The sequence below is a fragment of the Chionomys nivalis genome, chromosome 7 (genome assembly GCF_950005125.1).
Source record: "Chionomys nivalis chromosome 7, mChiNiv1.1, whole genome shotgun sequence".
Classification (NCBI taxonomy): Eukaryota; Metazoa; Chordata; class Mammalia; order Rodentia; family Cricetidae; genus Chionomys; species Chionomys nivalis.
Window position 1 is genome coordinate 39,977,027 of NC_080092.1, and position 18,028 is coordinate 39,995,054.

General features: G+C 44.2%; 1 protein-coding gene across 4 annotated transcripts in view; it reads right to left on the reverse strand.

The window, feature by feature from the left end:
* Nucleotides 1-18,028, reverse strand: part of Gemin5 (gem nuclear organelle associated protein 5) — a 47,040-nt gene that overhangs the window by 22,405 nt on the left and 6,607 nt on the right. For all 4 annotated transcript variants that reach the window (XM_057775255.1, XM_057775254.1, XM_057775253.1 and 1 more), the window contains exons 6-15: nt 15,551-15,683; nt 12,780-12,945; nt 11,462-11,674; nt 10,731-10,816; nt 6,950-7,032; nt 5,962-6,098; nt 3,903-3,976; nt 3,297-3,478; nt 1,725-1,864; nt 716-887 (exon numbers count right to left, since the gene is read on the reverse strand). In XM_057775255.1, the coding sequence (XP_057631238.1) occupies nt 716-887; nt 1,725-1,864; nt 3,297-3,478; nt 3,903-3,976; nt 5,962-6,098; nt 6,950-7,032; nt 10,731-10,816; nt 11,462-11,674; nt 12,780-12,945; nt 15,551-15,683 (1,386 nt within the window). The remainder of the gene's footprint in view (nt 1-715; nt 888-1,724; nt 1,865-3,296; nt 3,479-3,902; nt 3,977-5,961; nt 6,099-6,949; nt 7,033-10,730; nt 10,817-11,461; nt 11,675-12,779; nt 12,946-15,550; nt 15,684-18,028) is intronic.

Genomic DNA, 18,028 nt, shown 5'->3' on the forward strand with positions numbered 1-18,028 from the left:
ATTTGAATTGTGTCCAGTTTCTGACCAAGACAACACTAATTTGAGTATCTTTTACATTAAAATCTGGTCCACCCCTTCTGGTGGCACCCTACATAAAAGGACATGGAAAAGGAAGCCTTTACCTTTGCCTGGCTGCCCTCACTCTTGTCAGTATTAGAACCTGCTCCTTTAGGAGTACAGCACAGACTGAAGACCAACAACTCTCCAGGAATCTTTCCACACTCTAGCACCAGATGTGGAACTTGGACATCCCACCTTGTGGACGGCACCGAACAACTACTGGAGTTTTGGTCTTCCCATCGGGAGACAACCATTGTTGGAACCCAGACCACAGCTTTCTCTAATAAGCTGCATGTGTGTGCCATTATATTAGTTCTGTTCCTTTAGAGAATCCTGACTAATCCCCCTACTTGCAGACACCTTGCTGGCCCCTCCTGTCAATAGTCCCCCTTTTTGTTTAGCCAGTAACCCTTCAAGCTGCTCCCTATACTTTGAAATGTCTCAGTTCTTTGAGCACACCCTTTCGTTCTGGCATAAGATGTTGTAGGTGCTTTCATTCCCAATGCCCTCCCAGTGAATAATGAGGTTTAACAGCCCTGGGAAGAGCACAGCCACACTTGTTACAATTTTACCGTGATGGATGATGCTGGGTGGGGTCAGAGCAACAATTACTGAGGCAGAGAAAAAGGAATCCCATAATCTCATCCTGACCAACCTTGAGGAGGCCGGGAATGATCCTGCATGGAGGTCAGCCACCTGTATACACAGAAGTCATCTGCACCTGAGTAGATGCATTCTGGGTCCACTGGGGACCATGCCACACATAGCAGCCGGCCTCGATGTCCACGGAAATTGAACAGAGGTTCTTCCCGGAGGGCGTCCCATACCTAGAACCAACATTAGCATGACAGAACAAACAACTGATAATTATATTGTTCTAGATTGTAATTTTGCTCAATTAAAATAAATCATGATGGGCCTTAATTTTCACATGATTTGCAAGGTACCTAATGCATTCATGCGACAACACTATCTCATGTGGCCCACGCCTATAGTTCTAGCACGGAGGGTTGAGGCAAAAGGATTGAAGCTTTGAGGACAGGGTGGTGAGATGATGGCTCAGTGGAAAAGCTTTGAGGACAGGGTGGTGAGATGATGGCTCAGTGGAAAAGGCCCTTGCTGCCAACTCTGATGATCTGAATTTAATCCCTAGAACCTACATGATGGGAGGAGAGCACCAACTCCTGTAAGTTTTCCTGTCCCCTCCAATACACACACACACACACACACAATGTTAATTAAACAAACAAAATCAAAATATAGAGAGTTTGAGGACAGCTTGCCTTGCAGCAAAAGCCCAAACAACAACAAAAAGAGTATCTACAATTAGCTAAAATCTTTATGTTGGTTTGGTTGAAGGACACTTTTTGGGCCACTTGGGTCCACCACACAGAGTAATCAGAACTCCTGACACTGACTATAAGTCAAAAGTGATCTGTCAAGGGCTATGATGAAACTATGTCTTCTAGCTCAGACAGTCCTTCTGTAGACAGGAGGGGAATAAAAACAACCCAAAACTGAGAGGGAAGAAGGGAAAGTTTAAGTTACAATACGTCATTCCAGGAAAGCTATGGCTGTTACACAGAGAAACCCTGCTTAGAAAAACCAACCCTTACCACCCCTCCCCCCACACCAAGTAACTCAGGCTCAAGGACGCATAGTACCTGGGCTGTGCCATCATAGCAAGCAGATACCAGCCTTCCATCATGATGAGGGCTCCACGCCAGACTGGTAACCTTGGCTGTGTGTCCCGAGAGGGTCCGGAAGGGCTCTGTGATGGTTACTGGAGACTCAGGATTGCTCTCTAGAAGGTAAGGAGAAGAAGTCACATCAACTGCCCCAGAAAGGATACACAGGAAGACAGAACATGGCAAGAGGCAAGGAAGGCTTTTTGAGATTTCAGTAAGAATGTAGCTTAGCTGGGTGGTGGTGGTACACCTTTAATCCCAGCACTTAGGAGGCAGAGGCAAGCAAATCTCTGAGTTCAAGGCCAGTTTGGTGTACAGAGCGAGTTCCAGGACAGCCAGAACTGTTACACAGAGAAACCCTGTCTTACCCCCGCTTCCTCAAACAAACAAACAAACAAACAAAAAAAACCCAAATAAAACAAAAAAGAAAGAAAAGAATGTAGCTTACTATAGCTTACTAGATTATAAGAGCCACAGAATGGGAGGTCCTGAGTTCAATTCCCAGCAACCACATAGTGGCTTACAAACACCTATCAGGTGCCCTCTTATGCTGTGCAAACAGAACACTGTATACATAATAAATCTTAAAAACAAACAAACAAACAACAAAAAAGAGCTGGAGATTAGGGAATCTGCATGAGACTGGGTCTCCTTGAAAAGACCATAAAGTTTCACCAGTATGGCTACCCAAACATGAACAAATAGTACAATAGTAGACTAATGTAGAAAGGAGAAAACTTACAAGGCCTCAACACTAAACAAAGAACTAACGGCAACTAAGAAACACTAAGGAAGGGAGAAATGGTCTTCTCTCAGGGAAGAATACATCAACCGGTTATCTAACACCAAACTGTCAGCCCTAAAAACATATACCTATAAATAACATTAAATGGACTGGGAACGTTGCACTTATGTTTAGGAACATGTATGTGCAACAACAATTAAAGAAAAAAAGTACATGAATTTGAAAGAGAGTTGAGGGGCGTGCACGGAGGGGTTTGGAGGGAGAAAAGAGAAGGAAATGATATATGCTCAAAAGTGCAGATAAAAATACAATGTAGCTCACTAACAGGGCCTCCAGGCAGACTACCGTAGGAGATGTGTAGATAAAGGCCAACACAAGAGCACCTCCCTCTGGACATACCTGCACTTGATGGTATTCTAGGTAGTAACAGATCATCTGAAGCTATTCATGAGAAAATACCAGATAAAACTGCACAACAGTGACCAAACAACTGTTCTGTGTTTCTAGTCACTACCAATTCCTTTACCTGAAGAAATCCAACATTTCTGGTAATACAGTCTGTTCTCCTGATGACAAAGTCCCTCATCTTAAAAAAAAAAAAATCTATTTGTAAAGTCTATAATTTCACCTTCATTTTAAAGGATCTTCCCCTAGGTAGAGAATCCCAGATTAGTGTTGGACATGGAAGTGCAAGGTTGCAATCCCAGAGCTTAGAAGGCACAGGCAGGATGGGGCTCCAGGTCATCCTTGGCTACAGGAGGCTAGCCTGAAGTCCTGTATCATCCCAGCAGAGTCAGTGTTACCTAGAACAGTTCTCAGATTGTGCACGTAGATGACTGCATTGTTGGAGCCAGAAGCTATGAGGCAGCTCAGCTCTGGACGGCTGCCATGCTCATGGTGCCAGACTATGGCATTCACGAGTTTGTGGTGCTGCTGGATGGTGCAGAGTAGTTTCAAGTTGGGAACTTGGAATATTTCTATTGACCTAGAACAAGACAGCAGGATGAGAATGAAAGCTAATCAAGTTACAAGCCCTCCTCTTCTTCCCTCAGTGCAGGGAAGAGATAGGAAGCACGGCGCGCTCTCCCTGGCAGAGGTCCTTCTCTCACAAGGAACCAGGAACTGGTTCAGGGTGGAGGGGGGGGGTTGAGAGAATTATGAACTAATTATAAAAAAGGGCTGTGACTATAGTCACAGTGAGACTCCAATAGCCAACACAGTGTAGTCAGACACTGTCAATGAGCTGTAAAGATTCAAACAGTCTGTCTTCACAGAGATATAGAGTCCAGATGAGCCGAGGATGTCCACAGTGACACAGAACACAATGGTTCTGCCATTAGGCACCGCAGAAAGCCTTGGCAGCTAGCGAACGCTACAATATTACAACTTTTTGTAAAGGACACACTCACCCATCTTCATTGCCGAGAGCCATGACCTTGCCATCTCCTTTCCAGCTGATCTCTGTGTGCACAGGAAGCTTATACTAGAAAGCAGAACAAGCCAGGCACGGGTGTAAAAAACTTCTTTCTGCTCTTTATCTCACAATTCAATGACCATGAGGGAAAAAATCCCTGGGGTTAAAACATGTTCTAATTTTGAAGGGCGGTTTTCTAGACTAACCACATTCAGCCAAAGAGTTACTGAGAACAAGTACTCTGACTGCAGCTTCTTAAATGGAACAGAGTCCGGTAAGTACTGTCTGTAGTCTTCCACCTTACAGAATAAAGCTAACCAAAAGACAGTCCCCTTTGCAAAATGCACATGCCCCAGCATTTCCCCACGAGTATACTGTTTGAAATCAAATCAGCTGTTACACAGGTCCTGTCAGGATTTTGCCTGTTTGCTTCCTTTTCTTAACAATATTTTATTATCCATGTGTGTAGAAATCTGAAGACAGCTCTGGGATCAGAGTCTCTCCTTCCACCTTTATGTAGAACTCAGGTAGTCAGGCTGCGTGGCAATCAATTTCACCTGCTGTGTATGTCATCGGCCCCATGACCCTGTTTTCCTTACTTGCTTCTTTTGTTTATTCTATTACCCGTCCACAGCTTTTTCAAAGTCATTTATGTGAAGAGATTCCAAATTCCTATTTCCTGTACAGAATCCTCATTTGAACTCTAATATAGAAACTCAGCTGTCACTCAGCTAAAACCTTGTGAGGACAGGAATTTTGCTCATTACTGGATGTTAACATACAGACAACATTGGAGAAAATGAAAGAATACAATCGCATATGATTTATGATCATGTTACCTTGTGGTAGGCATACAAAAAACGAGAAGCAGCAATGAAAACTGCTCATTTGCAAGGGTAAGGAAATCTCAATATTTATGATTGACTTAAGGACAACTGTAGAAGCCAGGCATTGTGGAGCACACCTGTCATGCTAGCATCTGGCAGGTAGAGGCAGGAACCAAGCTTGAGGCCAGCCTAAGTTATGTTTGATCCTGTCTCAAAAAAGAAAGTTAAAATAGTTGAGTCACAAAATACAATGACACAAAGTCAAAGCAAATGTGTTTTTTGTTTTTGTTTTTTTTTTTTGCTTTTTCGAGACAGGGTTTCTCTGTGGTTTTGGAGCCTGTCCTGGAACTAGCTCTTATAGACCAGGCTGGTCTCGAACTCACAGAGATCCGCCTGCCTCTGCCTCCCAAGTGCTGGGATTAAAGGCGTGTGTTTTGATGTGAGACCTAGGCAAAGGTCCCAAGAGAATGTTTTGTATTGCTGTGCATGTGTGACTCTGCGAGCACTGCCTTGCAACCTCAGCACCTGGCAGGCTGGGGGAGGAGGAGCAGGAAGTCAGCCTGGGCTAATAAGAAGTCATCATACCACAAGAAAACAGCAGACAAGGTCTGAGCACACCATTGCCAACAGGCGCTTCTAGCTGGAAGGCTAGCCTCAAAAGGACGCACACCTTTCCTCCAGCACTTGAGAAGCAAAGGCGAGGCAGCTAGGTGAGTTCTACACAGTGGGTTCCAGAACAGTCAGGACTACATATGGTGAACCCTGTCTCAAAAATGAAACCAAACCGCCGGGCGGTGGTGGCGCACGCCTTTAATCCCAGCACTCGGGAGGCAGAGACAGGCGGATCTCTGTGAGTTCGAGACCAGCCTGGTCTACAAGAGCTAGTTCCAGGATAGGCTCCAAAACCACAGAGAAACCCTGTGTCAAAAAAAAAAAAAAGAAACCAAACCAATCAACCAAACGACCCAAAAACCTAAACCAAAAGGCTGCTTTACTGTGAAGATGAGGAAGATTTTTTTTATCTTACCATTGCAATTAAGTCTCCCATACAGTTCTTTGCTTTACTCAATGATAAATATCTCTAAGGTCTAACAGGCAACCCACAAATTCACCAATAGCTTTATCAACTATCTGAGAATTCTGGCTAAGCATGACAGGCATCTACAGAAAGCCCTGAGTAAGAAAAACCAAAGGAAGCTGAGTGGACTCCAGCCCACTGGAACTTACTCTGATGGAATTGGTGTCCCTCACAAGTTTGTTGATGTTGAAGGCCTCTCCGCTGAGCTTCCAGGGGTTATGCTGCAGCACAATGCCTTCCCCTCCACAGCTGTACAAGGTGAGGGAAGGCCTGTCTCCTTCCCCTCCTACGAAGGAAAAACTCCTGAGTTTCTCACTTTACCGGGGTAGCACTTCCATAGGTACATCATTAGCCCAGCACACCACGGTTAACATCCGGCTTTATTTCCCAGCTGTGGGTGGGGAAAGATCTAACATGCTGGGGTAAAGCCACCCTCCTACCAATCTGGAAAGCTGTGAGAAGAAGGAAAACTAGTTCACTTCTGAGATACTGTGTTCACTGCAAAGGCTCTTCTGACATTCAGGAGCATTAACACTAAAGATGTGATCAGAGAAAATGCTATAGTCTCAAATAAAAGCTGACAACGTAGTTTTTCTTCCAGAAACGAGAATCTTATGGCTTGTGTGAACACATGGCCAAGACTGTGTCTCAGGGCACAGCCCTTAGTTGTAAAGTTATTTCCTGTTTGCAACACAAAGCCAGTGCTACCTTCAGACAGTAGGAAAGAACGTGGGAAAACTGCTGACTCATTTTAAAAGATACTAAGAAAGACATATTAATTTATGGAAATCAGCAGCAGTCAGGGTGGGAAAATAAGGAGGGGCAGAGCCATAGGAGTAAAAGACAGAGACCTTAGCCACCCAGGCCAGCACCCAGTCTGAGGTTCTTCTGTGTAGTGGAAGAAAAGAGCAGTACTTCAGAGCTCGGGGAGGCAGGAGGAGTCAAGCTTTTCCTTTAATCTCCAACATCACCCACCTCTGCTGCTCACACAGACTCCTGGAGGCATGGTGCACCTATGTGCACGCGCACACACACAGATACACACACAGACACACACACAGACACACTACAGCCTTCAGGCTCTAATTAAAATGGAAGAATACATTCATGTGTGTTAAGAATGATCAAGACACTTACCAAGTGACATTGGGGGGACTGGTGGCCCCCAAGCCAATCTGTACACAGTCTTCTTATGATACGTGCTTGAAATCTGTGGAGGTCTGTGGATGGGGAGAACAGGAAGACTTGAATAAAGAGGCTCACTAGAAAACAGACCATCTTTCTCTGAAAGGTCCTTCCATACATGTAGTGGTTGGTATTAAAGAAAAACAATTTAGTTTTGCCCCAAATAGTTGGTTATTAAAAAGCAAAACTTAACATGTAATAATATCTATCACTAAAACAAGCACTGAACGCACTGCCCACCCCGCTGGCCAGCTAGAATCAATTTTTTCTTCTGTCTCTTTAAAGAGCAAATAGCAAAGCAACGTCAAGAATTTAGCATTTCTGTAGCTACGAAGGAATATAGAGGCTGTGACAACCAGTCACCTAACCTGAGGGATGACAGGCCTCATGTGAACCTGGCTGCCTTAGAACTCAGAGATCCATCTGCCTCTGTCTTCTGAATGCTGGGGTTAGAGGTGTGCACCACCAAGCCAAGCCCAGCCAGTACCATACTCTTAAACTACAGTAAACCCTGAAAGAAGGCAGATCTCTTAAAGTTTTTTTAAAATATGTATTTATTTATTATGTATACAATATTCTGTCTGTGTGTATGTCTGTAGGCCAGAAGAGGGCACCAGACCTCATTCCAGACGGTTGTGAGCCACCATGTGGTTGCCAGGAATTGAACTCAGGACCTTTGAAGAGCAGGCAATGCTCTTAACCACTGAGCCATCTCTCCAGCCCCCCCCCCCTTTTTTTACTGTATCCCAGGGTGTCTTGCTCTTAGAGCGACAAGGCTTGTCTTCTTGGGAAAAAACAGCACTGTTATGACTTTTAGTGTCAATCATCGTCTAGGTATGGATTTAGAACTCCAGAACCATGTTGAAGGAGCCATGTTACTGACTGAAGTATCAGACACACAGCACTGAGAGACTGCACAAATCTCTTCAACTCAAAGCAACAAAATAAACCATCCTGACGTCAAACAGTGACACCTTCCATCCTAGCTCACAGCTCATCTACTGGTAGACTGAGTACTTATGGGACGATTTAGTGCTACTTAAATCAACATAGTTTTGTTTAGTTATATACCCCTTTGAAACAGTATTTAAGCAAAAAGGGAGAAATAGTCAAACAGATGTAGGTTCTCCATAAATTGTTAAAGCACTCATACAGACTGGGGAATCAACTTGGATGATTAGCATCCATGAGGCCTACGGTGGTCTGAATGAGAGTGGTCCAAATAGGTTCTTATGGTTGAATTCTTGGTCCTGTTTGGGAAGGTGTAGCCTTGATGAAAGTGTCTCACTGGGGATGGGCTTTGAGGTTTCAAAAGTCAGCTGCATTCCCAGGTTAGTTCTCCCTGCCTCTAGCTTCTGGGTCAAGATGTAAACTCTCAGTTACTGCTCCAGTGCCATGCCTGCCTGTTGCCAAGCTGGTCATGAACTCACCCTCTTGACATGGGAACCCCATATTAAACTCTTTCTTTTGGTCATGGTGTCTTATCACAGCAGTAGAAAAGATTCCTATCACAGCAAAGAAAAGAAAGACAGAAAGAGGTAAGGCAGAGGGAGGCAGACATGCAGACAGGGTAGCTCTGCAGTAGAAATGGATCTCGTATCCTTTCCCATAAAGGGACAATGAACAGGTCAGGTGCTGCAGCCACATGGGTGCTGTGGTGTGGAAGCAGCTAGCAGGATGCAATCAGTGAGTGCGGATGAGTTCCTACAGAATTTTATTTACACAGACTGAGACTGTCATCCTGCTTCTTCCTATGCCATGGAACCCTGGCTCCACTCCATTCCCACGGTCAGAAAGGAGCATTCTCAGCCACATGCTGCTCTTGTGATTTGAAATGTGGCCAGTGTAAATGAAGACCTGTATTTCTAAACTCATGTTATTTCAATTACTTTCAGTATCAATAGCCATGTGTGGCAAGGGGCTGCTGAACTGAATAAGCAGGTCTAACCCGTAGTCAGCTGTGTCCAATGCACAGTCTGCGCCAAAAACACAAACCCCAAATGTAATCTAGAACTCTCTAGAAGTCATGTCAGAAAATATCAAAAAGGTCAGGCATGATATGATGATCCCTATGAGTTTCAGGTCAGCCTCTGATACATAGAGATGCTGTGTCAAAAAGGAAAAGAAAGACACACACACACACACACACACACACACACAGAGAGAGAGAGAGAGAGAGAGAGAGAGAGAAGAACAAGTGATATTGACTTAGTATGAGTCAAATAAATCACTAAAGTAAATACATTATATAAGGTGATGGATGCCTATAATTCTAGAACATCAAAGGTGGAGACAGAAGGACTATGAGGCCAAGGCCAGCCTCTGCTATGGAGTTAGTTTAAGACCAGCAAGTAATAGTTTAAGGAATGCACCAATTCTATGGAAAGAAGCGGGTATTCCAGAGAAAAGCACAAGCTAAGACATAACCAAACATGACACAGGAACCCAAACGGAAATCACCTCAGAAAACAGAAAACCTTTCACCTAGGAAATAAGTCTATGTCCATATGTCAGTGTATCACAAAAGTCTGAAACTTTCTCAGTCATAACACGACTTTACAAATACACACAATAGCACCTTCACATTGTATTTGCTTTTATTTTGAGAAAAGTGCCGTCTTATATAGACCAGGTTGGCCTCCAACTGAAGAAATCCACCTGCCTTAGTCTCCCAAGTGCTGGGATTAAAAGCGTGCACCACCATGCCCAGTCTCATTGTCACACTGTCCAAGCTTTGTTTTGTATTTTTCGGTGCTAGAAAATGCTCTACCAAGTCAACCATATCCCTATCCCCGAGACAAGACATGGAGAATCACAGATCAAACAGAAAAGGCACACATGTGTCTCTCCACTAGTCTTTCAGCTTTGAGTCTGGAAACTTTCATACAAAAAGTCACAGGTTTATCTTGGTGGTTTTTTCTTTTTTAAATTATTTAATGGTTTTTGTTTATTTTTTGGTGTTTTGTTTGCATATATGTCTGTGTAAGGCTGTCAGACCCCTGAAACTGGAGTTATAAACAGTTGTGAGCTGACACATGGGTGCTGGGAATTGAACCCAGGTCCTCTGGAAGAGCAGCCAGTGTTCTTAACTGCTGAGTCATCTCTCCAGCCTATCTTTGTGGTTCCTAAAGAGCAGTCAGGCTACACTGTCATCCCCTGGAAAACTAATTTCTTCTTCTCATTCTTTTTTGAGACAGGGATTTTTGTGTGTATCAAGCTGGCCCTTCATCTTTCTGCCTTTACCTCTCAAATGCTGAAATCAATGTACCTGCATTTCTCAGTTTAAAGTCTCAGATACTAAACTCAGGACTTTGCCGGGCGGTGGTGGCGCACGCCTTTAATCCCAGCACTTGGGAGGCAGAGGCAGGTGGATCTCTGTGAGTTCGAGACCAGCCTGGTCTACAAGAGCTAGTTCCAGGACAGGTTCCAAAACCACAGAGAAACCCTGTCTAGAAAAACCAATAAATAAATAAATAAAACAAACAAACAAACAAACAAACAAACTCAGGACTTTGCACACGCCAGTCAAGGTCTCCACCACTGAGTTACGGTCTTAGCCCCTCAAAAAAAAAAAAAAAAAAAAGTTTTTAAAGAAAATTCTGAGTTCTGAACCTCAGTACCAGAGCCAAAAGATTCTACTCTAAAACAACTTTATTGTGTTTATGGACTCCAAGTTGAACCTTACATCACAGATGTTCTGGTCACTAAGTTGAGGGAGAGTCACCATACTTACTTGTTGGAACAGGTATCATACAATCCCACTTTTCCATCATCAGTTCCGAACGCCAAGCAGCCCTCCTTGTTTGGATGCCAGCAGAGCTACAAGAGAAGTTTCCAGATGAGAGATGAGTACACAGAAAGGAGTCCGCATGCAGTCCTGGCTGTTTCATGGAAAACTTTTTTTGTTCTTCATTCCATTCTCATTATTTAATAAGAAAAAAGAAGGATTAAAACAAGATTAAGGAGCCAGGCAGTGGTGACGCACGCCTTAAATGCCAGCACTTGAGAGGCAGAGGTAGGCGGATCTCTGTGAGTTCGAGGCCAGCCTGGTCTACAGAGCTAGTTCTAGGACAGGCTCCAAAGCTACAGAGAAACCAATGTTAAGGGCCATTAACGGCTCAGCAGGTAAAAGTGCTTGCCTTCAAGCTTTACCACCTGAGTTCAACCTCCCAAGACTCATATGAAGAACTCACCCCCAATACACAAACAAATAAACGTAGTAAGAAAAACAGAAACAAAGCTAAAATCATTGCATCCTCATCAGTCAACACAACCTAGGGCCAACCCACATGCCTCAAATATTTAAGTGATTTCACAGCACTCTGTGAACTGATGGAAGAATCTAGAATATTCAGAGTTTACACAGTGAGAAGTTCATGCTTCATCATAGATACCTTAAATATCCTTTGATTTCCAGCAGTGTCTAAAAAGAATCTGAAAAAAATCTCCAAGAAGCTTCCTTACCGCCGTAACCTTGGACTTGACTCCTTGCCATAAGCTTTTCACTTCATAGTTGTTCTTTATGGAGAGCGTATTCCACACCCGGATCATGCCATCCCCAACACCTATGGCCAAGCAGCCCACATCCACAGGAGAAAAGGCCAGGCTGTAGGCAAACCCTCCAAGAGAAGGCAATGTCCAGCAGCACTCCAGAGTGGTCATGTCCCAACATTTTACCTAATATAAAGGTTCAAGAAAAGCAAAGAAATTAGGGTAAAGAATTAAATATTTCAAATGGGATTAAATCTAATTCTTCCAGAGGGAACTGGGAGAAGCTTCTCTCATGAGGAAACAAACCTGCAATTTATCACAGAGCTCAAATCCACCTAGGAGCACATCCATTCCTAGACATGCTCAGTGAGTTCAACACCCTGCAACACAGGCTCGCCATCTCTGCAGTCACAGCACGACTAACCGCTGCTCTCACAATGCTGGCAGAGTGTGCACGGCATCCCCAAAGAATATCAATCAAGAGCTGCTGCCTGAACAAGTCCTGAACTTCATGTCCAGGCAGTGCAAGAGAAAAATGATGTCTAAATTAAGGGCTAGGGCCGCAGGGCAGTTAGTTAGTTGGTAGAGCACCTGCTCACCATGAAGCTGCAGCTCTAGTCCCCAATATAACCAGGCGTTGTTACAGCACTTGGAAGGCGGAGGCAAAAGGATCAGAAGTTCAAGGTAATTCAAAGTCAGACCAGGCTAGAAACCTGTCTCCAAAAAGTGTCTCTAGTTGGGCAGTGTTGATGCAAACCTTTAATCCCAGCACTTGGGAGGCAGAGGCAGGTGGATCTCTGTGAAACTGAGACCAGCCTGGTCTATAGAGCGAGTTCCAGGACAGCTAGAACTGTTGCACAGAGAAACCCTGTCTTGAAAAACAAACAAACAGGGCTGGAGAGATGGCTCAGAGGTTAAGAGCACTGCCTGCTCTTCCAAAGGTCCTGAGTTCAATTCCCAGCAACCACATGGTGGCTCACAACCATCTGTAATGAGGTCTGGTGCCCTCTACTGGCCAGCAGGCATACACACAGACAGAATATTGTATACATAATAAATAAATATTTAAAAAAAAGAAAAAAAAAGAAAAACAAACAAACAAATACCCACCAAAAACAAACAAAAACCCCAAACAAACGTCTCCAGCTGCACAAACGTCTCCAGCTGCTTTTCACAGCTTCTGCTGTTGCCATATCCAGTGCACCCGATGGCAGCAGCTCTGAACTGGAGTGCAGAGATGTGTATGAGGACACACCTCCCGGCCCCAACCCTGCCACACACCACTTCTTACATCTCTGTCCATGGACGTGGACAGTAGAAGCTGCTTGCCATCTTCAGTCTTCAGGGGACACAAATTGAAGATGATTCTGGAGTGATTCTGCCCCTCTGCTGAGGTGCTGAAGAGTGTGTATTTCCGTCTCCACGACTGGGTGAGGTCCCACAGCAGCAGCTCACCTCTGACAGGGCAAGAGCATACCTCTCAGCAGCTATTCAGACAGTCTGGACCCTCAGTCGCAGGAGATGTGGTAAAGGCTCCCTTGGTCATTTGCACGATAGAGGAGTGAGACTAAGTGCTCTTCTCAGCTGAAGAGGCTTCCTAGCAGGAAACAGAAGGCACACTGCTCTCCCAAGGAGAATGGGGTCTGCCATGGGGAAAACTCTTCCCCAAGTGGGCTCATCAGTTTCTGACAGCGCTTACAACCAGCTTTAAACTGTCAGTCCCAACTGCTGCTGCTGCAGGCCCTCCCTTGGTGGTCACACTTTCTGCTTTACAAATTCGTTGTGTGCCCAAACAGAACTGTTTTTTGCTAGGTGACAGTGGTGGCAGCAGCACAAGCCTTTAACCTCAGCACTCAGCAGTCAGGAGACTCTGTGAGTTCCTAGTATATAGAGCAAGTGCCAAGACAGGTACAGCTACACAGAACTCACCCCCCGAAAAACAAAAACAACAAAACAAAAAACAGAAACTGTTTTTTGAGTTGGGCATGGTGGCGTGCACTTTTCTAAATTTAGCTGAGAAGGCTGAGGCAGGAAGAAGTTCAAGGACACCTCTATTTGTGAGAACCTTCAAAAACTAAAAAAGGACCAGGAGTGCTGGTGCACACCCTTGATGCCAGCACTTAGGAGGCAGGATCAGGTGAGTCTCTGTGAGTTTGAGACCATCCTGATCTACATAGAGTTCCAGGCTAGCCACAACTACATACTACCCTTCCCCAACCAAAAATATCAACAACAAAAAAATAAACAAAGGGCTAGTGACACGGGTCAATGGTAAAGCACTGGCCTCCAAGCCTGACCTGAGTCCTATCTCTGGAATCCACATGCTGGAGAGAGAGAACCAATTCCTCAAAGTCGTCCTCTTCTCAACTCTATACACAAGCAATGGCAAACGTGCGAACACACAATAAACAAATACATCTCTGAAATATTTTAAAGCAAAGCAATGAAACTGTAACACGCAGTCCTATCTCATCTACAGGAAGGAAGAGGAAGTGCCTCTAGAAGGTGGCAGAGGGAAGGATTCCTGTATGCTTTTACTCTTCAAACTTCAACTTTTTAAAAAGTTTTTCTGAGGGGTTAGGGAGATGGCTCAGTGGCTAAGAGCACTGACTGCTCTTCCAGAGGATCCAGGTTCAATTCCCAGCATGCACATGGCAGTTCACAATGGTCTGACTCCAGATCCAGGGGACCTGGCACCCTTACGTAGATATACATGCAATGAAGGCAAAATACCAATGAACATAAAAATAAATAAATCAATCTTTAAAAAAAAATTTTTTTGAGAGAGTCTTGCTATGTATCACAGGCTAGCCTGAAGATCATTCTGCCTCAGCCTCTGGAGGATTGGTTGTTTTAGGCAGGGCCTAGCAATGTCCATGTACTACTGTACTACCTTTTAAAGGCCTTTATCTTCAGATTTAGCTTTAATTTATAAAAATCAACTAAAACTTGCAAAGTTCAAGATTTATTATTTTTGAGGTGGTACATGACAGGAGGTAGTGTGGCTGATATTCTGGGCAATTTGCATGTGCTTTTCTGTTGTCTCATTTAAAAGCAAGGAACTAGCGTGTGAAATTCTCTCAGTGTCTTTGGCAACCAGGGGCAATTTGGCACTGTGAAATACATATTTAGTCTTTGCTCTTGTTGGCATGTATCTCTTTTGCACCTTAAGCTGATACCTGCAGCCCCTAGGTAGCTTCAAAGTGTTACCTGGTCACTCAGCAGATCCAGGTAGGACAGGGGAGTGACTTGCAGTCCCAGCCCAGCCTTAAGGAAGCGGAGGGGTCAAGAGAAGCTCGTCACAGACGGCTTCATCAATTACATGTATTTAATGATGAGTCCATAAAACCCAAAGAAGGACTGGAGATGCTTTCTCTTTCCCACATGCTGCCCTGAGCATCTCATCTTAACTGTACCTCTTTGAATATCTGATAAATAGGTGAGTTTTATGAGTGGCTCATGTCAATGAACTGAACCAGGGAACTCTCTGTAAACCCTGGTTTACAGAGCAAGCTCAAGTCAAACCACTTAGGGTTTTCAATTAGCATGTACATGTGCATGTGGGTGGGGGGCAGAGAGATGACTTAGCCTGCAAAGACACCCTGAGGAGCCATGATTCGGTTAGTAAACAGCACAGGCTTCATGAATTTTCCCATCTATTATTTCATTTATTATCCTAAGATGGCTGGGCAAGGTGAAGCACTTAAGAAGCTGAGGCAGGAGGATCCTAAGTTCTAGGCTAATCTGTGCCCTACACCAGACTCTGAATTTTGAAAAAAAAATTTACAATGATAACATAAATCTTGGTTATTTCTCCATTTTCTTTCTTCCTTTCTTCCCCCCAAGACAGGGTCTCTCTGTGTAGCCCTGGCTGTTCTGGAACTCACTCTGTAGATCAGGCTGGCCTCTAACTTGAGATCCTCTTGCCTCTGCCTCCCAAGTGCTGTGATTAAGGATGTGTGCCACCTATTTCTTCATTTTCTGAACATACAATAAGCCTGGAAATTTTCAAATTTGAACAGGAAAATAGTATTTATTTGAAAGCATGACCCTAAGAATTACCCAAAACAACTGGATACAAGCTGTGTTGGCTGGTTGTTGGGCCAATGAAGTGTCAACCAAAGACGTTCTTTAACTGCTGGGTCCACACCCCCTCCTCTCCTCTTCAGAAAGGGCAATTTCAAAACCATTATCCCTGTAGATTAGAAGAAAGTCAGTGAGCTCTCAAAACAGTGAAAGAATACCCTGAACCTTCCAGAAAGCCTCAATTCTATGGTCTCAAGTTGTCTGGTTAAGTTACAGGAAAACCTTGGGAGCTAGAGTGATGACTCAGCAAAGTATTCATCATGTGAGCATGAAGACTCCAGCACCCATTGAAAGGAAGTCTGCTGCAGTTGGGGTAAAGACACAGGCAGAGCCCTGGAGCTTGTTGGCCAGCTGCTAGTCTAGCTTCATCACTGAGCTGCAGGTTCAAAGAGATCCTGTCTCAAAAAAAAGTCTGAGAGAAACAACACCACAAACATGAAGAACTGAGAAAGATACCTAACAACACCAGCACACCCAAAGAACACCTCCTTTTATTATGGGAACATTACTAAGATAGAGGTTAACTCCAATCTAGCCATTTAGGCCAAACAGGCTTTTACAGGCTCTCCAGAAACTTGAAAAATTAAGAGTACTTTGTGCAGGGAGGTGGTGATCCATGCCTTTAATCCCAGCACTCAGGAGGCAGAGGCAGGTGGATCTCTGAGTTCAATGCCACCTTGGTCTATAGAGCGAGTTCCATGGCAGGCAAGGCTACACAGAAAAGCCCTGTCTTGAAAAATCAAAAAGTATCTTTGGAATAGGCTGGGGAGATAACCTAGTTCATAAAGTGATTGCCTTGCAGGAATTAAAATTCGAATTTGAATCCCAGGATCCATATAAAAAAACAGGCATGCCAGGTGGTGGTACACGTCTTTAATCCCAGCACTCAGAAGGTAGATCCCTGATTTTGAGGCCAGGTTGGTCTACAAGGCAAGTTCCAGGATAGGTTTCAAAGCTACACAGAAAAATCTTTCTCGAAAAACCGTGAGAAAAAAAAACCCAAAAAACGTAAACCAAAACAAAACCAGACATGATAGCTAGCATATGCTCCAGGTGCTACGGAGGCAGAAGATGGGTTCCCTGGCTAACCATCCAGTCTAGCCAACTTGTCAAGTCCAAGTCAGTGAGAAATTGTGTCTTTAAATGGCACCAGAGCAATAACACCAAAGGTTACCCTTTGTCTGTAGATGCATGTATATACATGTGAACATTTGAGTATTCTTATGTGGAAAAGTGAGTTCTTAATTAGAATAAGAACCTACCTGAAATTGTCAACAATTGCAGGACAGTGGGATTTTCCTAGATCAGTGGTTCTCAACCTTCCTAATGCTGAGACCCTTTAAAACAGTTTCACACATTGTGGTGACCCCAAACAAAATTATTTTCATTGCTATTTCAAAACTAATTTTGCTGCTACTATGAATCATAATGTAAATATCTGATATGTGGGAAATCTGATACGTAACTCCTGTGAAAGGGTCATGTGACCCTCAAAGGGGTTTCGGCCCTATAACCGTAATGGGCAAATCTGGCAGTTGACATGTGTCAGGGAAATCTCCACTGGTACTGACCTGGAGGGCTGTGCTGTTCACCATAACCACAAGCACAACATTAAAAACACACATCCCAGGGTCTGAGTTCAGAGATCTAACTCAGGAGACTCCAGGTGGGGTCTGGAAAACTGAACTTTTTCAGTACTCTCCAGCAGGTCTGCTGTTCAAGGGGAATCCAAGGCCACTGTACACAGCATCATGTTCAGGGATCCTCAGACAGTTGTCCTGGGAGGTCCAATTGCGGGTGTATGTTTAGGTTAATTTGAACAAAGTGGTGATCCTTGCAAGACAGCTCAGTGGTCAGAGAGTTGGTCACATACATCTGATGACCTGAGTCTGATCCCTAGAACCCACATAAAGGTATGAGCCAACTCTAGAGCTACCTCTGACCCTCACATGCACACACCGTCTACCCAACAGCAATAAATAGAAGTCTGAAGACAATGTGAACATAGCAAGCTTGTTCAAGTGTACAGTGCGCATGTTGGGTCTGTATCACCTGCTCTGTATTTGTCTCTAGGAGCTACAACTCAGGTTTTTTCCATTCTTAAGAGTCAAGGAAAATCCATTATCCCTGTTCTTACAGTAAACATCTTGTTCTCAGGGGATCTCTGTGAGTCTCAGGACACCTTGGTCTACATAGTAAGCTCAAGGACAGACTTGCTTTGCACGGTAGGCATAGCTCCTTCAGCAAAGCAGGGGTCCTTGCCTTCTGGAAGGTACCAGAAAACAGACACAAGTAGCTAATTCTACTGTAGCAGTACAGGCTTTGCCACCAAAGAGACACTAAGACAGAATATAGGAAACTTGGAAAGAGTCTCCGTGAGCTATTATCTAGATTAGTTTGGCCTCTGCGCATGTCTGTGGGGGACCATCTTGACTGCCAACAGATACAGGAGTG